Here is a 16,150-nt window from a genome sequence, read left to right on the forward strand (position 1 = left end):
CCTTTAACTACAGCCTCAACACTTGGCATATAACTGAATCTAATTATAAACAAAACCAGTCAATATATTTCTGTTGCAGTGTAGAAAGTAAAAGCCGCACATTCAAACTTTTACACAAATGAAGTTATACAACTATGAGAACAGATTTTAGATTATTCTAAAAAAGTTCACCACTGAAACTTTTACTATAAATGATTCCATTCTATTACTATATATTTTACTTCTGAGTTGTAGTAATGTGCTAAAGTGGAGGAAAAGATGGGTTAGAGATCATGCAGCTCATGGCCATGGCCTGAATTCACTCTTCAGTACAAGCTGGGAGCCTCAGTGAGGTGCTGGTGAAAGCTGTTATTAAGGCCTCAGTCCACAGACTGAATGTTTTGTGTGATTAAACATCCTTAATCTGCCTGTATAAGTCACTTCCACATTCAAACTTCTTTAGCACCTTTTAGCCTGAATGACATTGAAACCAATGTCTCTAATTCTATGAGAAACAAATGCATGTTTCAAAGTTTCCAGCCAAAGTGCAACTTGTGCTGTGACCGAGGAGCTCCTGTTCGAATTGGAGCGGAAAACGTCAGGAGCTGAAGGGAGAGATAGACGGGACTTATGAAAGCAATTAAAGCCACGATTGCTGCTCAGATTTTATGAGTAAAAATATTACTTTAAACCCTGAATAATAACGTGAGGAAGGAGTGGAAGAAATAACAGCAATGAGAGCTTACGTGAGAAGGCAGAAGAGGTATTTCTTACTTCCAGATAAGCGTATATTACAGCAAGTAGCTGAGAAAGATTTAGGGAAGGGATATATCACAGCGACAAGAACTATGAGGTACGACCTCTTAATATGCACCATTATCAAACCCATGCACCAGCTTCATGTTTGAAACTTTTAGAATCTTTACTTTTACTGTAACAGATTTTTTGTGAGATTGGCTGTTGAACTTTCACATTTGTCTTCAAAGTAATGATTCAAACCTCATAGGTGATACTTCAGCACAGGTCAAGACAACAGCTGCAAATAGGGCGATTTACATTGATATGGTCTGAGCTGATAGATAAAGATCTTAATGTGTGTTTTGGTGAACAGTCTATCACATCTACTGTGTCCTTTTGTCCAGAAGAATGCCAGAGATGAAACCAATAAACAAAATGGGAACAAAAATCCCATGGAGCTGTAAGCATGTGTGTCTTCCCTTCGAGCAAAAGTCCTGCCTTGAAATGCTGTGGAGGTCAAATGATGAGCAACTCCCAAGGAAAAAAAGCAACATCCTATCAAAACACTATCTGCATCATGTTGTATCAGTTTCCATCATTTTAGCAGCTACCTACGCCTCTGACTGGATGCTCGTACTGCAGAAATTGACCACAATTACAGACAATATTCAAGCAAGTAAATGGAGGCCATGACAAATTTACAGAGTTGGTACATCATCAGGACAGACCCATGTTTCTGTCCTTAGAAGAGTTGAGGAAGCAGCACCTCTTCTGAAAATTCAAACGAAAAATAAAACTTTTCCCAAAATGCAGTTGGCTTCCATGACCACCCAACGCCATTTGCCATGAGGTCCAGCTCCACAGAGGTTCAGGGGTGAGGACACATACCGTGTAAACGGTTCAAACAGCAGCAAGTTACAACTACAATGGTGCCATCATTTCCTTTGGCGCTATAGACATGTCAAGTACTGGTTGTCATTTTCAGTATTGAAAATAATCAGTTTCATTTTGTTGAAGATTTGAGTAGAAAGACTAAAATCCACAAACACACTTTTTTAAAAAAGCCTGATTAAAGAAATGCAACATGAAAGATTTCACTGGTTTACAGCAGTTGGAAGCTAACTGAGATATTTCACAGAGAAAATGGTCAATGGTCGGAGAAAAATTAGTTTTTGTACTAGTGCATCTCTCTGTGCATCTGAGACTTTCATTTTGGGCGACACTTGGGTGTTAGCATGCGGCACTGGGTACAGTCATACAACTGCAGGGGTTCTGTTGCTGTTCCAAAAGGTTAAAACAAAAAGGATTCCCAAGACCCGCGTATGTAGCCCCGAGCGCCCACATGGTTTGAAAATAGACGGATTTGCACATTGTTGACCTTAAGCCACGTATTCAGTTAGTGCAGCTGCATGAATATTTGATTTGGACCCTCTGTGAAGACGCCAGAAGCTGCAGTTTGTGGTATGAAGCCGTCTGTACAGCGGACAACAGAGCACAGGTTCCATCTTGTGGAGGAGGCCTTTCTTTACCAGCAGTGTGGGCTTAAGGATGACGATATTGGTCCTCTGCTTGCTTGGTGCTTCACAGCTGACTGTGATTTGTTGATAAAAGGTAAATATTTAACAAACATATCCTAAATGAAGCATACAGAGATGCTCAGCTCGCAGATCACGATTTCTAAATGTAAAGGAACAGGATTGTTTGGTACAGACTCTTGTTTAGTCTGGTTTTTCCGTTTTTAACAAATCGTTCAGCCCATGTGGCACCATATCTAATCATTTGGTTGCTCTGCTCTCTTGCATCAGGTCGAGATTTTACGCTTCACTTCAAAAGTAATGACATTTCCAGTAGCTACAACTGTATTTTCTGAGTAAAAATAAGCTTGCTAGCATGCTAAAGTAATTTGATAATAAATCAGTAGGGTTACTTTCCAACGGACTTCAATACAACTTCTTTTTGCAAGCATTGGAGTTGCCTCTGGATTTGAAACAATGCCAATTCATTCACTTTACAACCAGAAAGTCAACATCCACTTTTGTATCCAGTCTATTGTGACATCAAGTTTCATAAAGCGAATCCCATAACTGAAAATGACAAACATCAAGACCTCCTCCTGGCATCCCTTCCACCATTGAACCACCCGCTTACCTTTGTTGACCTTAGTCATGATATATCATCAAAGGGCACGCAACCTCTTTAACCTTTCAGGGTCATCTAAGTGTCATCCAGCTAAGGCAGGGACTGTCAGGTGGCTAGGGCAACAGCCATGAAAAGGCAGGATCCCCTAGGCACTGGAGCAAATTGGCTCCAGTGTCTAATGCAAAGCTTTAATCACTGTGTGCCGCCTCCAGGCCAACTCTCACCTCTAACAGATCCACGTCAGAAAATGCCATGGAGATAATGCTCCCTTGTGTCTGTGTCCATGTGAGCACACAGATTGGGCTGAGGGAAACTGATATTGGCCTAAACAACCGTGTTTTAATGTTTTCACAGTTGCTGGTTTGAAACATGAGGGCATTGACAACAACAGTCAGAGGAGGATTCATCTGATTACAAAAAGTAGAACTGTGATCTGGAATAAATTTTAAGCACAATAAATTGCCTTTAATTATGCGTGAGGGTGCATGTGCATTTCTGTTTTCTAAAGGTCACACAGTCATAATGAATTTACAGGAGTCTAATCTTAGCAGTACGGATGAATTATAAAACAGCGTCCACAGTGTCAATCAATCTGGAAGCTTCATATTAAATACTGGATGTCTACAGTCTGTCATGAGCCCTACGCCTGACTAAGCCATCTTACTGAGCTCAACCTGTGTGTGAGTGTGCATGTAGGAGGGAAGATCCACATGTAATGATTACACCGTGTTTATTCCCACCTCTGATTCTTCTGCATATCCTTTGCTGCCCACATCCACTTCAACATGAGAGGGAGAGAGCAAGAAAGAAGAAAGCATCTCTGGACCTCTGGGACACTGAAGCCCATTTCCCATAAAGCTACTGCGTCTATAGGCCTAATTAGCATTCTCAGTGCTTTGTTCAAAACATTACAAAAGCATCTTTGGAAATACCAGCACTGACAGGCGGCGGTCCAGAACCCAAGACTGTGAGGTTGTAGAGTGGAGCCAACGTTGAAAAGCCGTAAACCTGTATTTTATCTTCTGCCTACCAGAGAGCACTCTAAGTCAGGTTTCACTGAAGCGTATGGAGAAATGAAAGAATTGTTTCCTCAGTGAACACTCACGCACTCATTTTATACCACTTATCCATTTCTGGGTCAGAGAGTGCTGAAGCCAATCCCAGCCAACATTCAGGACAAGGGCAGGGGTCACCTTGGCCAGGTCACCAGTCCACCACAGGGCCAACACAGTTTAGAGTCAGCAGTTAACGGTGGGAGGAAACCCACACAGACACAGGGATCCAGGCCGGGAACAGAACCCACAACCTGTGAGGCAACAACGCTAACCACTACTCAATTAACATTTTCCAAATAAGTTTATGATCTCAATCTCCTTCAAAATAACATCTTTAAATAATGGTCCAACTGAGGGAGCATGGCTGTGATTACAAACAGACTGTACCAGTCAGACCAAAGTATCACCTTCTCTTCCAAATATGTTTTATGCTTTCAAAAAAGAAATGAAGAAAGGTAACCAAATTACAAAGTGGAGGGTTCAACAGTGCAGTTCACAAACCAAAAAGTGATGCCATAGTGGGTTAGCACTTGGATTTTCATTGATACATGAATTAAAGACATTTGTTGCATAAAGAAAGAGAGAAAGTACTCCACTGATAACAGGCACACAAGCAGTGTTTAGTTAAATAAGTTTATACACAGTATATGGACACACTCTTTTGTGAGAGTGATGTGGGCGAGTTAATCAGAGTAAATCGCTGACACTAATCCACGGCCTCTCTCACCCAGTCTTCACCCTCGGCTATTTGTGTAGGCTGCTTGTGCATGTGTGTGTCTGTGTGTGTGTGCCTGCATATATACGTGCATAAGTCGACTGTCATTGGGCACATAAGACAAAACCTTAATGTCATTTAGCAAAGCTTTTATGCAATAAAGTCTTCACTAAACTGTTTTTTCAAAGACATTTTTTGCACTGAGAGTGGTTTAGATGCAAAAGGTATTAAGTAGCTTAAGTTCTATCTAAGCATACCTAATTTTATTTAACAAACTGGAAAATGTCAAAGCTGTTAGATCTATCAGCTCTATGTGTGTTTCTGAATGTGACAGGGAGAGGACTGACAGAGTTTTAGCACACTGTGAATATTTTTGATATAATATAGAAAATATTGTTTGTGGCACTTACATTGGTCCCATTATGTCTCTGGTCTGTTGTTTTGCTTTTGAAGGCCAGCCTTTCTCCCACAAGGAGAGAGTAAAGTGGTTGTACTGAAGAGCTGTGTTATCACTCTCCTACTTAATGTACCCATTACAGGAAAAATGATCACCAAAACCCTGGAAGAAAATTTTAGACCATTGATCAATAACCCAATCTATTTATAAGTTTCTCTGACTGTTGTCTGCATTTACTGTCAGCTGTGTTACATTAATCTCATTTAAATCTAAAATAAACTAAATTTAAAGGTTAGACAACAGTATTGTTCTGTGTATTCATTTTATTTCATTAAAACATTGTAAACGCAGCAGTAAACATACCCAACATGTCCATGCTCAAAGAAGTTAAAGTACCGAAGCTTAGAAATAAAAACACGCTGTGCATTTATTTCTCATTAGATTTTGTGTCCTGAGGGTTTAAAATTTCAATTCTTCATACACATCTGCAGGTGAAACAGCAAAATCACCAATTCAACCAGTATTTTCTTATTATAAGTGTCAGTAAAATCGAGCTGATTCCACTGATGATTCACAATGTATCAGCATTTTGTGTCGTGACCTTGAGCTTTACCAAATCAACATGAATAAAAAACATATTTCTCATTAAATGTTCATCAAACACCAACATACTGTGAAATTTGAACATACACTCAGTTTTCAAATTGTTCTTTCAGATTTGAACTTTAAAATGATCTCCAAAATATGAATGAAGTGACTGTCAGTCTGTACAACTAAGTCGGAGATCTTCCAGTCCGAAGAATATTTATTAGCTTTTTTCATTACAGCTCCTTGACTCATAAATGTTCAGCAGGAGTCTAAGACCTGAATCGATTTCAGCTTGTTGATGGAGAAATTATAGACCAGAATCAATATCTTCGATCGGACCAGATTTTATCAGTAAACTGATCAGTTCTCCTCACCACGCTCAGCCAAGTGTACAGCCAGGACAACTGCTGCCATTTTCCAACTATGGAAGTATTTCCGTCAACCGAAAGCAATGCGATCCCCTTATCTATTTCTGCACTGCACCCATTGAAGTGCTATCGACCTGTCTTGTGTGGTGTACTGAAAAAAGGGGGGGTGTATTCAATACTCCCAGCTTCATCTTTGGTCTTGGTCCTATAGCTTTGCGACCACAGTGTTAAAGAGGGAGAATGCATTTTCATTAGTCTCCATTATTAGTTTGGCGATCCAAACATACATGCGTCAATGTTGAGTACTAAGAATACTGCAATAAAGAATGTTTTGATTATTTTAATCTAAAAACGAAAGCTTCAATTGATAATATAATAAGTACAATAATAAAACAATGCCTTATTCAACTGGATGCTCCCTGAGGGTTTTGCTGCTTCAGCCTCAGTTGTACTTGGTCTGTTATGACCAGTAGCAGATGTTAGCTCACCCTAACCTGAACCATTTATTAGATTCATGACTGAGGTCAGTGAGTCAGTTTGCTGACTTGCTACAGCCCTTATTAGGGCTAAATATTTTGTTGAAATATCATAAAGCTCTCAATATGATCAAGTTCAAGATCAGATCACAAGAAATGCAATTGTATAATATGAAAAGGATAAATGTGCCAAAATAAAGCATTTTGCTACAACTGAATTGTAGTGGCCAACAAAATCTTACAAATAACCTTCAGATGTGAACAAGCTACTTTAGTCTTTAATCACTACTTTGTTTTTTTTTTTAATTACCATTTTAACTTTACTCATGAAACAAATTTTAACCGAAAAAAACAAAACAAAAGCATTTTGGTAAAATAATTTTTTCTGGTATATTGTTTAGCTCTGCTGATGCACTGCGATTTGACAGTATCCTGTAGATGGTGCTTGTTGCAGCTGTTCAGCAGATGTTACATGGTCATGGTCAGCATGTGGCTAAGTTGTTTGATTTCACTAAAGAGTTTCCCATTACAAATAAATATCTCAATGTAAATGTGATTCAACCAAAACCTAATTCAACATTAGTTGTTTAACACTTTTTGATGAAGTTGTTCATGAATAAGATTACTGTATTTTTCGCACTATAAGGCAAACTTAAAATCCTTCCTTTTTCTCAGAAGTCTGCAGTGCGCCTTGTGTATGAATCCTTGTTGCACTTACTGACCTCGAACCAATTTAATGTGGAACACTGTGCTCAAAAATCTGTCAAGATGTTTTAGTGCGACTTTGGTAAGTGACGAAGCCGCTCCGCTTGATGGATTGTGGGAGCATTCAGCTGACACAGAGACGTGTTAACGTCGGTCCTTGGTTGGATGTGGGTTGAACTTCAGGCAACGTTAGATAACTAATTATGTAGTTATGGCAACCAACCACCGTCCAACATTTAGTCAGCGTTACCTCACTATAATCAGACGTCAAGCCAACGTTAGGTTTTTAACATAAACCCAATTTTCAAATCCATATCATAATCCAATTATTATCAAATGTTTTACAATGTCACACTAACTTCAGGTGTTAGTGATAAACCAATCAGAGAACAGAATGCAGTACACTGACCTCCGCCACTTTTTGTAATACTGGTACATACTGAGCTTCATTCATCCGCCTTATGTATGAAAACAGACCTGTTCATTGATGTTACGCCTTATGGACCTGAGTGATTCATTGTAATATTATCAAAATCACAATGTGGACTTTTTTTTTCTTTTCGTGAAATGTTTCACAACAATTTAGCATTGCAGTGAAAGGGAGATGAAGAAAATAATCATCATTCCAAATATAAGTCTCATATAGGAATCAGAATGTCTCACAAAATAATGAATCCGGTTTTCTTCACATTCAGTCCTCCTGTGTAGTTCTCATTAACAACATTATTGCTAAAAGAACAAAAGACTGAATCTAGAGTTAGAGACAAATGGGATCAACAGAGAAAAGACAGCTGTAAACATCCAGCAAAGAAAATGTGGTATAACTATAAATGTGCACTAGAGAGGGCTTAAAAAAGTCAATGCACAGGTTGGGTTTTGTGAAATATTCGAAATGATTTCTGACCTCTGCAGAAAGCGCTGCAGCAGGAAGGACACCTGAGGTCACTGAACATGAAGTGATGGCACCAACAGGACGTCCTGTCTCACCACGATAATGCTAATGCTATTCTACATTAGAGGGCAGTGCCTTTGGAAATCACTCCAGCTTCTCTCAGAGCAGTATGAAGAGGAGCACATCCATACCATGTCTGCTTAGCTATCACAAGAAAATCTAAAAATGAAAAATAGTTATGTTCCAGTCATCCCGTTTTCGAAGTTAAACTCTTAACATCCTCGTGTGTTAAAAATGGAGGAGGCCTGAGGGAATTCATCCTTTGTTTTCAGCAGGTGTATTAATAAAGAGCAATTGTAAGCACAACAGCAGGTGACTCACTTTGTTTCACATGGTTGGAGGTGTGTTTCTTCTAAAAGTGACCCAGATGGATGCAATGGATCAAATATCCTAATGACATTTGTTGTTTCACAAGAATTCCTCTGTTTCCTCTGAAGCTTTTTGCTTTGTTTAAGGACTGTGTTGAAAAATGCTGCGTCACGTTCTGCTGACTGCTGCTGCTGCTAAGCACTTACCACCAGCGCAGGGATAATCTCTCTTTGGTAGTCTGTTTTCTGTGTGTGTCTGTGTATAAACGCAGCATGTGTGTGTATTTGATCCCAACAGGCCCTTACCTGGCAGATGACCGAACTAAGTCTATTGTACTTCAGCCTAAATCATCACATGACATAAACACAGCCACACAGAGACCCAACACTGCAGGTCCAGAGCTCCCTGAACAGTCACCATGGTGATTATACACAGAGAAGATTGAATAGCCTCGTCATTCAACTGTTTCCTGTCAATCACACAACATAACAAATTCGTTTTTGTGCTTCTTGGTTTTTTTTCACAGAAAAGAAACAAGTCACAGCATTCAGTAAGGTTTAGCAATGTCACCACCCAGCAGGTGCTGGTCGTGAACCGCAGGCCTGGAACCTTGACTCTAAATCTATTATTTTGGCTGGTTACGTTCCCAACTCAACTACTCAAATAGTACAGGCTGTTTGTTTTATTAGCACTACAATCAGATATGAGCATTTAGAGGCCCTTCTTTAAACAGCCCAAGCTGCATTAGCCCACGTGTGATTCGGCCAATGCAGAAAAAGAACCTTACTGTCAATTCGTGCAGTGTGGAAAGTACACAAATGAATAAGGTGAATATACGAATGTACGTAGATTCTGAATAATTTCACTGAAGCTCACCTTGTGAATCCACTTTTAAAAGAATACAAAAACAGTGTCATGTCACACACTGTCCACAAGTCCACATCAAGTCCTTCTAATGACAATTTATTTAAGATGAAAAAGTGAGGTGAATAAGATATGGGATGTGGAATTCAGGGAGCAGGTTCATCCATGTAAGCAGTGTGTAGATGAGCAGCATGTGTGCTACGGAGGTGTTGTATGTGCCAAAGTAAAAGCTGCTAAAATAATACGCCAGCACGTGGAAGGGGGGGAACAAAGGAGCACATTGGCCAGTCTGAAAGTGACGTGTATCAGCTCCCATGTTAAACTTCCTGCTAAGTTTGGCCAGGAAAACCTCTGAGGCGTGAGTGATGTTTATCACATGCTCAAGTTCAAACGACTAATTAATTATTGGACAAATGTGACTGTAGAATCTAGAGTGTTGCTGAGACAGCTCATGGTCATTCGATCCTTTCAAATCATTTGTACCAAAGACTAATGGGAAAATGAAGTTACTGTACAGTTCAATCTGGTTCTGGTTTAATTGTACCGAGAGCTTTAGATTCCACATCTGCTTTAAAAAACTTCTCTAACAAAGTCTGATTACTGCCAAAAAATATGTTTCAACATTTTTAAAGAATTCGGAGGCCCCTGCTTTTAATCTGCAGCTCAAAGAAATGCCCCAAACCTTAAAAAAAAGATTTGATCTGAGGAGCAGGGAGTCACATTTAACAGGATTTGGAAGACTGTCCATTATTATTTCTTTTTATTTGTAACTACATTTAGAACACTTTGGCTTCGTTTGTTCGATCCAAGTTGGACACTGTTGTTTTCTCTCTCGTGAAATTGTTCAGTGTTTTCCAGACCTACATCCTGGAATACCTACTGAAGAAAACATACTTGAAATAAGAAATCCACAAACTTGTAGTTGAAACTAATGTGTTATTCTCTGTGAATTTTATGTCAGACTGGTGTATATTTATGTTAAATTGCGGATGAATGCAGTGGTCCACTAGTGATTGTTTTCTTCAAACCTCTGTCAATAAAAACTCTGCATCAAAGATTTTCTCAGAAGAAACAGCACTCATTATCCTGTGCCGCCACTGATCCTTTATGTTACACTGACCTCTGACCTCAGAGGAGAAGTGGGCTGAGTGACGGGTTATAAACAGCTGCAGCTGCTGGTCGAGGTTGCAGCGCTGGAGGTCGACGTCCCAGGATCGAATTCCTGCCAGAAAAGAGGAGAGAGACGGTTGGAGCGCAGAAGTACAGACATAAATGAACCTGGGTGAAATGTTTTGTAATCATTCCTACTGAACCCTGGCCACTTTTAGCATGCAAGTCCACCTGCGACCTGCCGTGCTCACTGAAATATGCTGCAGCAATATGATTTTTTCCAAGCTTTTCCTCTCAGCTGTGTGTTTAGGCTGCAGGGAAGGTCAATGAGCGGAGAACTTTTCAGATTCAAAGCAATCCTGAGACTTTTAGCACGGGTGCATGTTTCCAGTATTACTAACCTAAAATATCAACTTCTGTTGTTTGAACCAGGAACCAAGACAGACAACAACTGTTCACCCTCCACAGGCCCAGTTTAACATTTAAGATATTCCCAAATGATGAAAAAAAAAAAAAATGCACAACAGTGTCAGTCAAGTCACAATCTCCACTTCCTGAGTCACAGCATTGAACAGTTCAGGTTTGATTGTTTACTTATAAATTATAATCACTTCTATTTATCCTCATTATTTCAGTTAAAATGGACCATAACTAGTGCCTGAACTGAATGTCTGAGTTCACTGAGCCAAAAACAAGTCCTGTGAAGTCTGACTTTGACCTTTGTTTTTGTTTTTAGATATAGATAGACAGATGCCTTATTAATCAAGAAGGAAATTTAGGACAATGAAATCAGTATATCCTGACTCAGAGGCAGATACGTAGTAAATTGGTTTATGCTATATATTATAGTCAAGCATTAGTATAATTCCCCATAGCCTCTTTTTCTGTCACAATCTTAAATCAAACCTGCATTAACTGATGCTTTGGTCGCTGAGGAGGGACGAGGGCAGAAGCAAGATGTAAACGTATCATTGAATTATCATCTCCTTCAGAAGGACATGGACAAGGACATGTTGCCCATCTACACACAAAGGTGAAGATTGTGAAAAGCAGCAGCTTCCACATTAAACAGCCAAAATAGAATTAAGGTAGTTTTATATATAACTTTTTCAGAAATGGAAGCGGAATCTCACTAGAGACCAATATTTACACATAGGAGGTGATTGAACTTTACTGATTTTAAACCGGTCACAAACCTCATTCTTCTCATAAACTTTTTCATACCTTTAATAATAAAGAGAACTCCAAAAAGAAACAACTGAATTAACTAGAGTCCAGTGGATCAGTAGAAATGACTCAGTAATGAACTGATCTGCATCTCACACCCACACTCTCTCCTGACACACACACACACACACACACACACACACACACATGCTTAGCAGCTTTATCAGATCCTATTGAGCCCCAGTGACTCAGACTTCAGAGCGAACTTGTGTCAGATCTCATCCAGCAGGACACAAACTCCTGCACACACCTCTCTCGTCTTAGCCACCTGTGGATTCTTCAGTGAGAGCAAGAAATGAGATTATTCTAATTTTTCTAATCCATACCACTGTGCTGAAATATCCTCTTCAACAACGGACACTTTGAAGACCTTGTTTTGCCCTCAGCTGAGGAGAAACTGTTCCCTGACTGCAGACTGCAGCGTCAGAAATGCTGTGTCACCGTTACTAACAATTTGTTAGCATTCACTGGCAAATGTCTGTCTCTACTACCAAAGATTTACCAGTTTAATGTTGTTACCAATCATCACACTGACACATTGTTAGTGTCTACAAGAGAAATGATGAGCGTAAAGGCTGGATCTAAAGAGGAATTCATGCATTAGTAGCGAGTACCTGGCATCATTGTGTGTGTGCAGTTGTGTGGTTGCAGTGCAGCCAGACTGACCATCTGGTTGTCGGTCACCTCTCTCCCTAAAGCCCCTCTGATTACTCACTTTAGCCCTGTGAAGACTCCTGGTGGTTAAAATTTCTTTGTAGCCTAAAAAACCTGGTTTTGTAGCCTTGCCCAGTTCTCAGGCGTAGAAACATCGCAGAAGGTGTGAATACTGACATCAGTGCTATGGTCCCAATGTTCTATATTCCTTTATGGAGTTTACACTTGCTAAAACACAGAAATTGAGGGTAGGTGTCCGAACCCTTTCTGAGTACACTGTGAATTTTACTGTCTAATGACAGTGACTTTGCTGAAATATGACACAAACATTATTGCTCGGAGCCTACTTTGCATTTGGAAGTAAATTAGAGCAGATGGTTATTCTGCAGGAGCAGTTTGGGATGATTATGATAATATTTAGATTTTGTTTCACTATTACATTTTCATTACTACTGTGAAAACTTTCCCTCCATCGCTGCCAACATTAGTCAACCTGATGCCTCTATCAAGGACAGAACTAAAATTTTCCTGCAGCATTTCAAGCCTGTGCGGGAGTGAGTGTTGGAGACTCATGAACATTTATCTGGAAAGAAAGAGAAAAGAAAGATAATGGGATTAATGCAAATATGTTCTCATAGCTCATCGGCTATTGAATGAGTCATACACTGCACTTATTTCTGCATGAATTTCACTTTGTTTTCCGAACAACTATGGAGAGAAAAGTGTTACACACTAACTGGAAGTTATACCAGTGAAAGACAAAGAGTTTCAAGGCTGCCAGGACACGGTGTCTTCACGCCATCTGAGGTGACATCATCACAGACACAGCCACACTCAGCCTAAAAGGTATCAGGGCTGAAAGTCTTTCCTGTAGCCTGTGGGAACAGCGCTCCATCACAAGATCAGGATGTATTTGTGATATATATCAAGCCTTTTGTCACAGGAACAGCCAATTCTTTTCCAAGGAATAACGTGTACTCGGGATTCAGTGCCCGGACCAATGCGTGACTGGACTGAGTCTAAATGTTTTCAGTTCCTCCACTGAGGAATTGACATCTGCAACAATTGTAAAAACTAATAGATTAATAAACATCATTAATGTCTACATTTGTAATTTAGGACATTTTTTTTTTTATTAAAATTGGTTTTCTCTTCCACCACAGATATTCCACTTGGACAAAAACAATTCATGAGAAAAAAGTAAGAAATAAGAACTTTTGACACTTTTGCACTTTCCCAAGGGGGAAATTTGGTTAAAAAAGTCAGAACAAAATCAAAGCAAAACCTGTTTTGAATTATTTTGTTGTCTTTTATAACTTGTTTTAAAAAAGGGAAAAAAGAAAATGAAAACTGTAAATCCAGTTTGGTTTGAAAAAGTCAGTTTTTCTTTTAGCTCATATGGCCCATCCATGCTAACAAACAAAGAAACACAGACCACCTCAGCAAAGCGAACCACAGAAGAACCTGACAGCAGTGGTTAGCACCATTCCCTGACCAGTCATGAGTTAGAACCCTGCCCCGCTCTGTGTGACTACTACCAGCTGGGACTGGTTCCAGCCCCCCCCCGACCCTGCCCACATAGGCGCTTAGATAATGGATAGATGGTCCTTCACATCCAGGGCTGCGGTTTCTGCAAACTCTAGGAGTAAAGAGCGAAACAATCCTTATTCAGGACTTTTGTAAATCAGGTTTGAAGCGTTGGCGGTGTCTCTGTGAATGTTTTAAGCACTGAACAGTGCAGCACAGACTTAGCTTTGGCCGTTTTTTGTGGCCTGCGGCTAATGCAAGTGGCTAAAACTGATTATGGAGCACAAGAAACATTTAATATTTCTTGTCGGTCCTCACTAAACTTCACTGAAAACGGGGTCATGCTGACATTTCTCTAGAATGTGTTGCTCTTCTACATTAACGATGATCGTTATTTGGACAGGGACCTTTCACTGTTTTTGTTAGTTTTCAAGCTAAATTCCAAATCCAAATTCCAGCTTCTCAAACGTGCCGATGTGTGTGTGACAAAAGAAATATTTGTAGGTTTTGGAAGTGTTGGTCAACACAACAGGCAATTTGAAGACATCCCCTTGACTTTCTGGCATTCACTATTCTTTTAAAGACAAAACCATGAACTGATGAACTGAAATTATGCTGCATAGCTTTATTCCACTCACTGATGCTGCTCTCTGTCATTAACTGAGTCACTATGAGGAATCTTCAGCTTTGTGTCTGTAACTAAAGAATCGATGCTGTGAGGCCCTCTCAGGTGAAATGGACTCTGCACAGGAGAAAACCGCTGACGACCACTTTCCTCAGTCTGTCAGTAAACCCACACTTGAGACAGGAAGGACTGCAGCCTCTGCAGCTCTCCAGGAGGAGGAGCAGTATTCAGATACTCGCTGAGTGTCAGACATCTTTTTCTTTACAGTATCGCTGGACCATTTTTGCTGAGTACACAAGAATACAGCCACAGACACACAAAAAGGCCTGCAGGTTACACGTCTGTCACACTGAGTCTGCAGAATGCGTGTCCCATGGTGCAGTGCTGCAGCAGCTGCCTCCACCTCCGGACACCGTCCATCACTCACCCCGCTCTGTCTGCGCTCTGGCGGCGTCCAGCTGGTGCTCGGTGCCGATCTCTCCGATCACTACCAGCATGTAGTAGCTGCCCCGGTTGAACGGCAGCCCCTTCCGCCGCCTCCCTCCGCCCCGGCGGTACCGTAGTCTCTCCTCGGACCCCGGTGGAAGCAGCGGCGACGGCGTGCCGAAATCCTCGTCCTCCGCCACCGCCGGGAGCGCACCTCGCACCGGGATCTCCATGGCAACAACCCCCGGAGCCGACGCCGAGGCTGACTCCATCGCCATGACAACCACCGCTGTGAGCTAGGGGATGAGTGTGGTGAGGAGAGGACCGGTGGAGGGGGGAGGAGAGGACCGGAGGAGAGGGGAGGGGGTAAGAGAGGACCGGTGGAGGGGGGAGGAGGGAAGAGAGGACCGGGGGAGGGGGGAGGAGAGGACCGGAGGAGAGGGGAGGAGGGAGGAGAGGACCGGGGGAGGGGGGAGGAGGGAAGAGAGGACCGGTGGAGGGGGGAGGGGGGAGGAGGGAGGAGAGGACCGGGGGAGGGGGGGGGAGGGAGGAGAGGACCGGAGGAGAGGGGATGGGGGAAGAGAGGACCGGTGGAGGGGGGAGGAGGGAGGAGAGGACCGGGGGAGGGGGGAGGAGAGGACCGGAGGAGAGGGGAGGGGGGAAGAGAGGACCGGGGGAGGGGGGAGGGGGGAGGAGGGAGGAGAGGACCGGAGGAGAGGGGAGGGGGGAAGAGAGGACCGGTGGAGGGGGGAGGAGGGAGGAGAGGACCGGTGGAGGGGGGAGGGGGGAAGAGAGGACCGGTGGAGAGGGGAGGGGGGAAGAGAGGACCGGTGGAGAGGGGAGGGGGGAAGAGAGGACCGGTGGAGGGGGGAGGGAGGAGAGGACCGGGGGAGGAGGGAGGAGAGGACCGGTGGAGGGGGGGGGGAGGGAGGAGAGGACCGGTGGAGAGGTGGAGGGGGGAGGGGGGAGGGGGGAGACAGGTGGAGAGGGGAGGAGAGAACCGGTGGAGCTTGCCAGAGTACCTCGGTGTCATTTCCGGTGCAGCCTTCAAAATAAGACCCCCTTGGTGACGGTGAAAACTTTTCGGTTCTCCTTCATTGAAGATAAAAAGATGGAGATATAAGCACGATAAACATTTTTCAAACTTGTGATTCACCTGTTCAATATGACAACCTCATATAAGGTCGTCCAAATGAACTCCGCCTTTACCAGCTGCACTATTAAATGATGTATCCAGTCATTTTCCATTAATAGTCATTCATGTGAAATGGACACTGCATATTTACTTAAGCTAGT

The 16,150-nt window shown here is 41.9% G+C and overlaps 1 protein-coding gene across 1 annotated transcript in view; it reads right to left on the reverse strand.

Annotated features, from left to right (window-relative positions):
• Positions 1-15,132, reverse strand: part of map1ab (microtubule-associated protein 1Ab) — a 65,003-nt gene extending 49,871 nt beyond the window's left edge. Inside the window, exons 1-2 of the mRNA XM_029522896.1 lie at positions 14,856-15,132; positions 10,406-10,507 (exon numbers count right to left, since the gene is read on the reverse strand). Of these exons, the coding sequence (XP_029378756.1) occupies positions 10,406-10,507; positions 14,856-15,132 (379 nt within the window). The remainder of the gene's footprint in view (positions 1-10,405; positions 10,508-14,855) is intronic.
• Positions 15,133-16,150: the final 1,018 nt, after the last annotated feature.

This window comes from Echeneis naucrates, chromosome 16 (assembly GCF_900963305.1).
Source record: "Echeneis naucrates chromosome 16, fEcheNa1.1, whole genome shotgun sequence".
NCBI lineage: Eukaryota > Metazoa > Chordata > Actinopteri > Carangiformes > Echeneidae > Echeneis > Echeneis naucrates.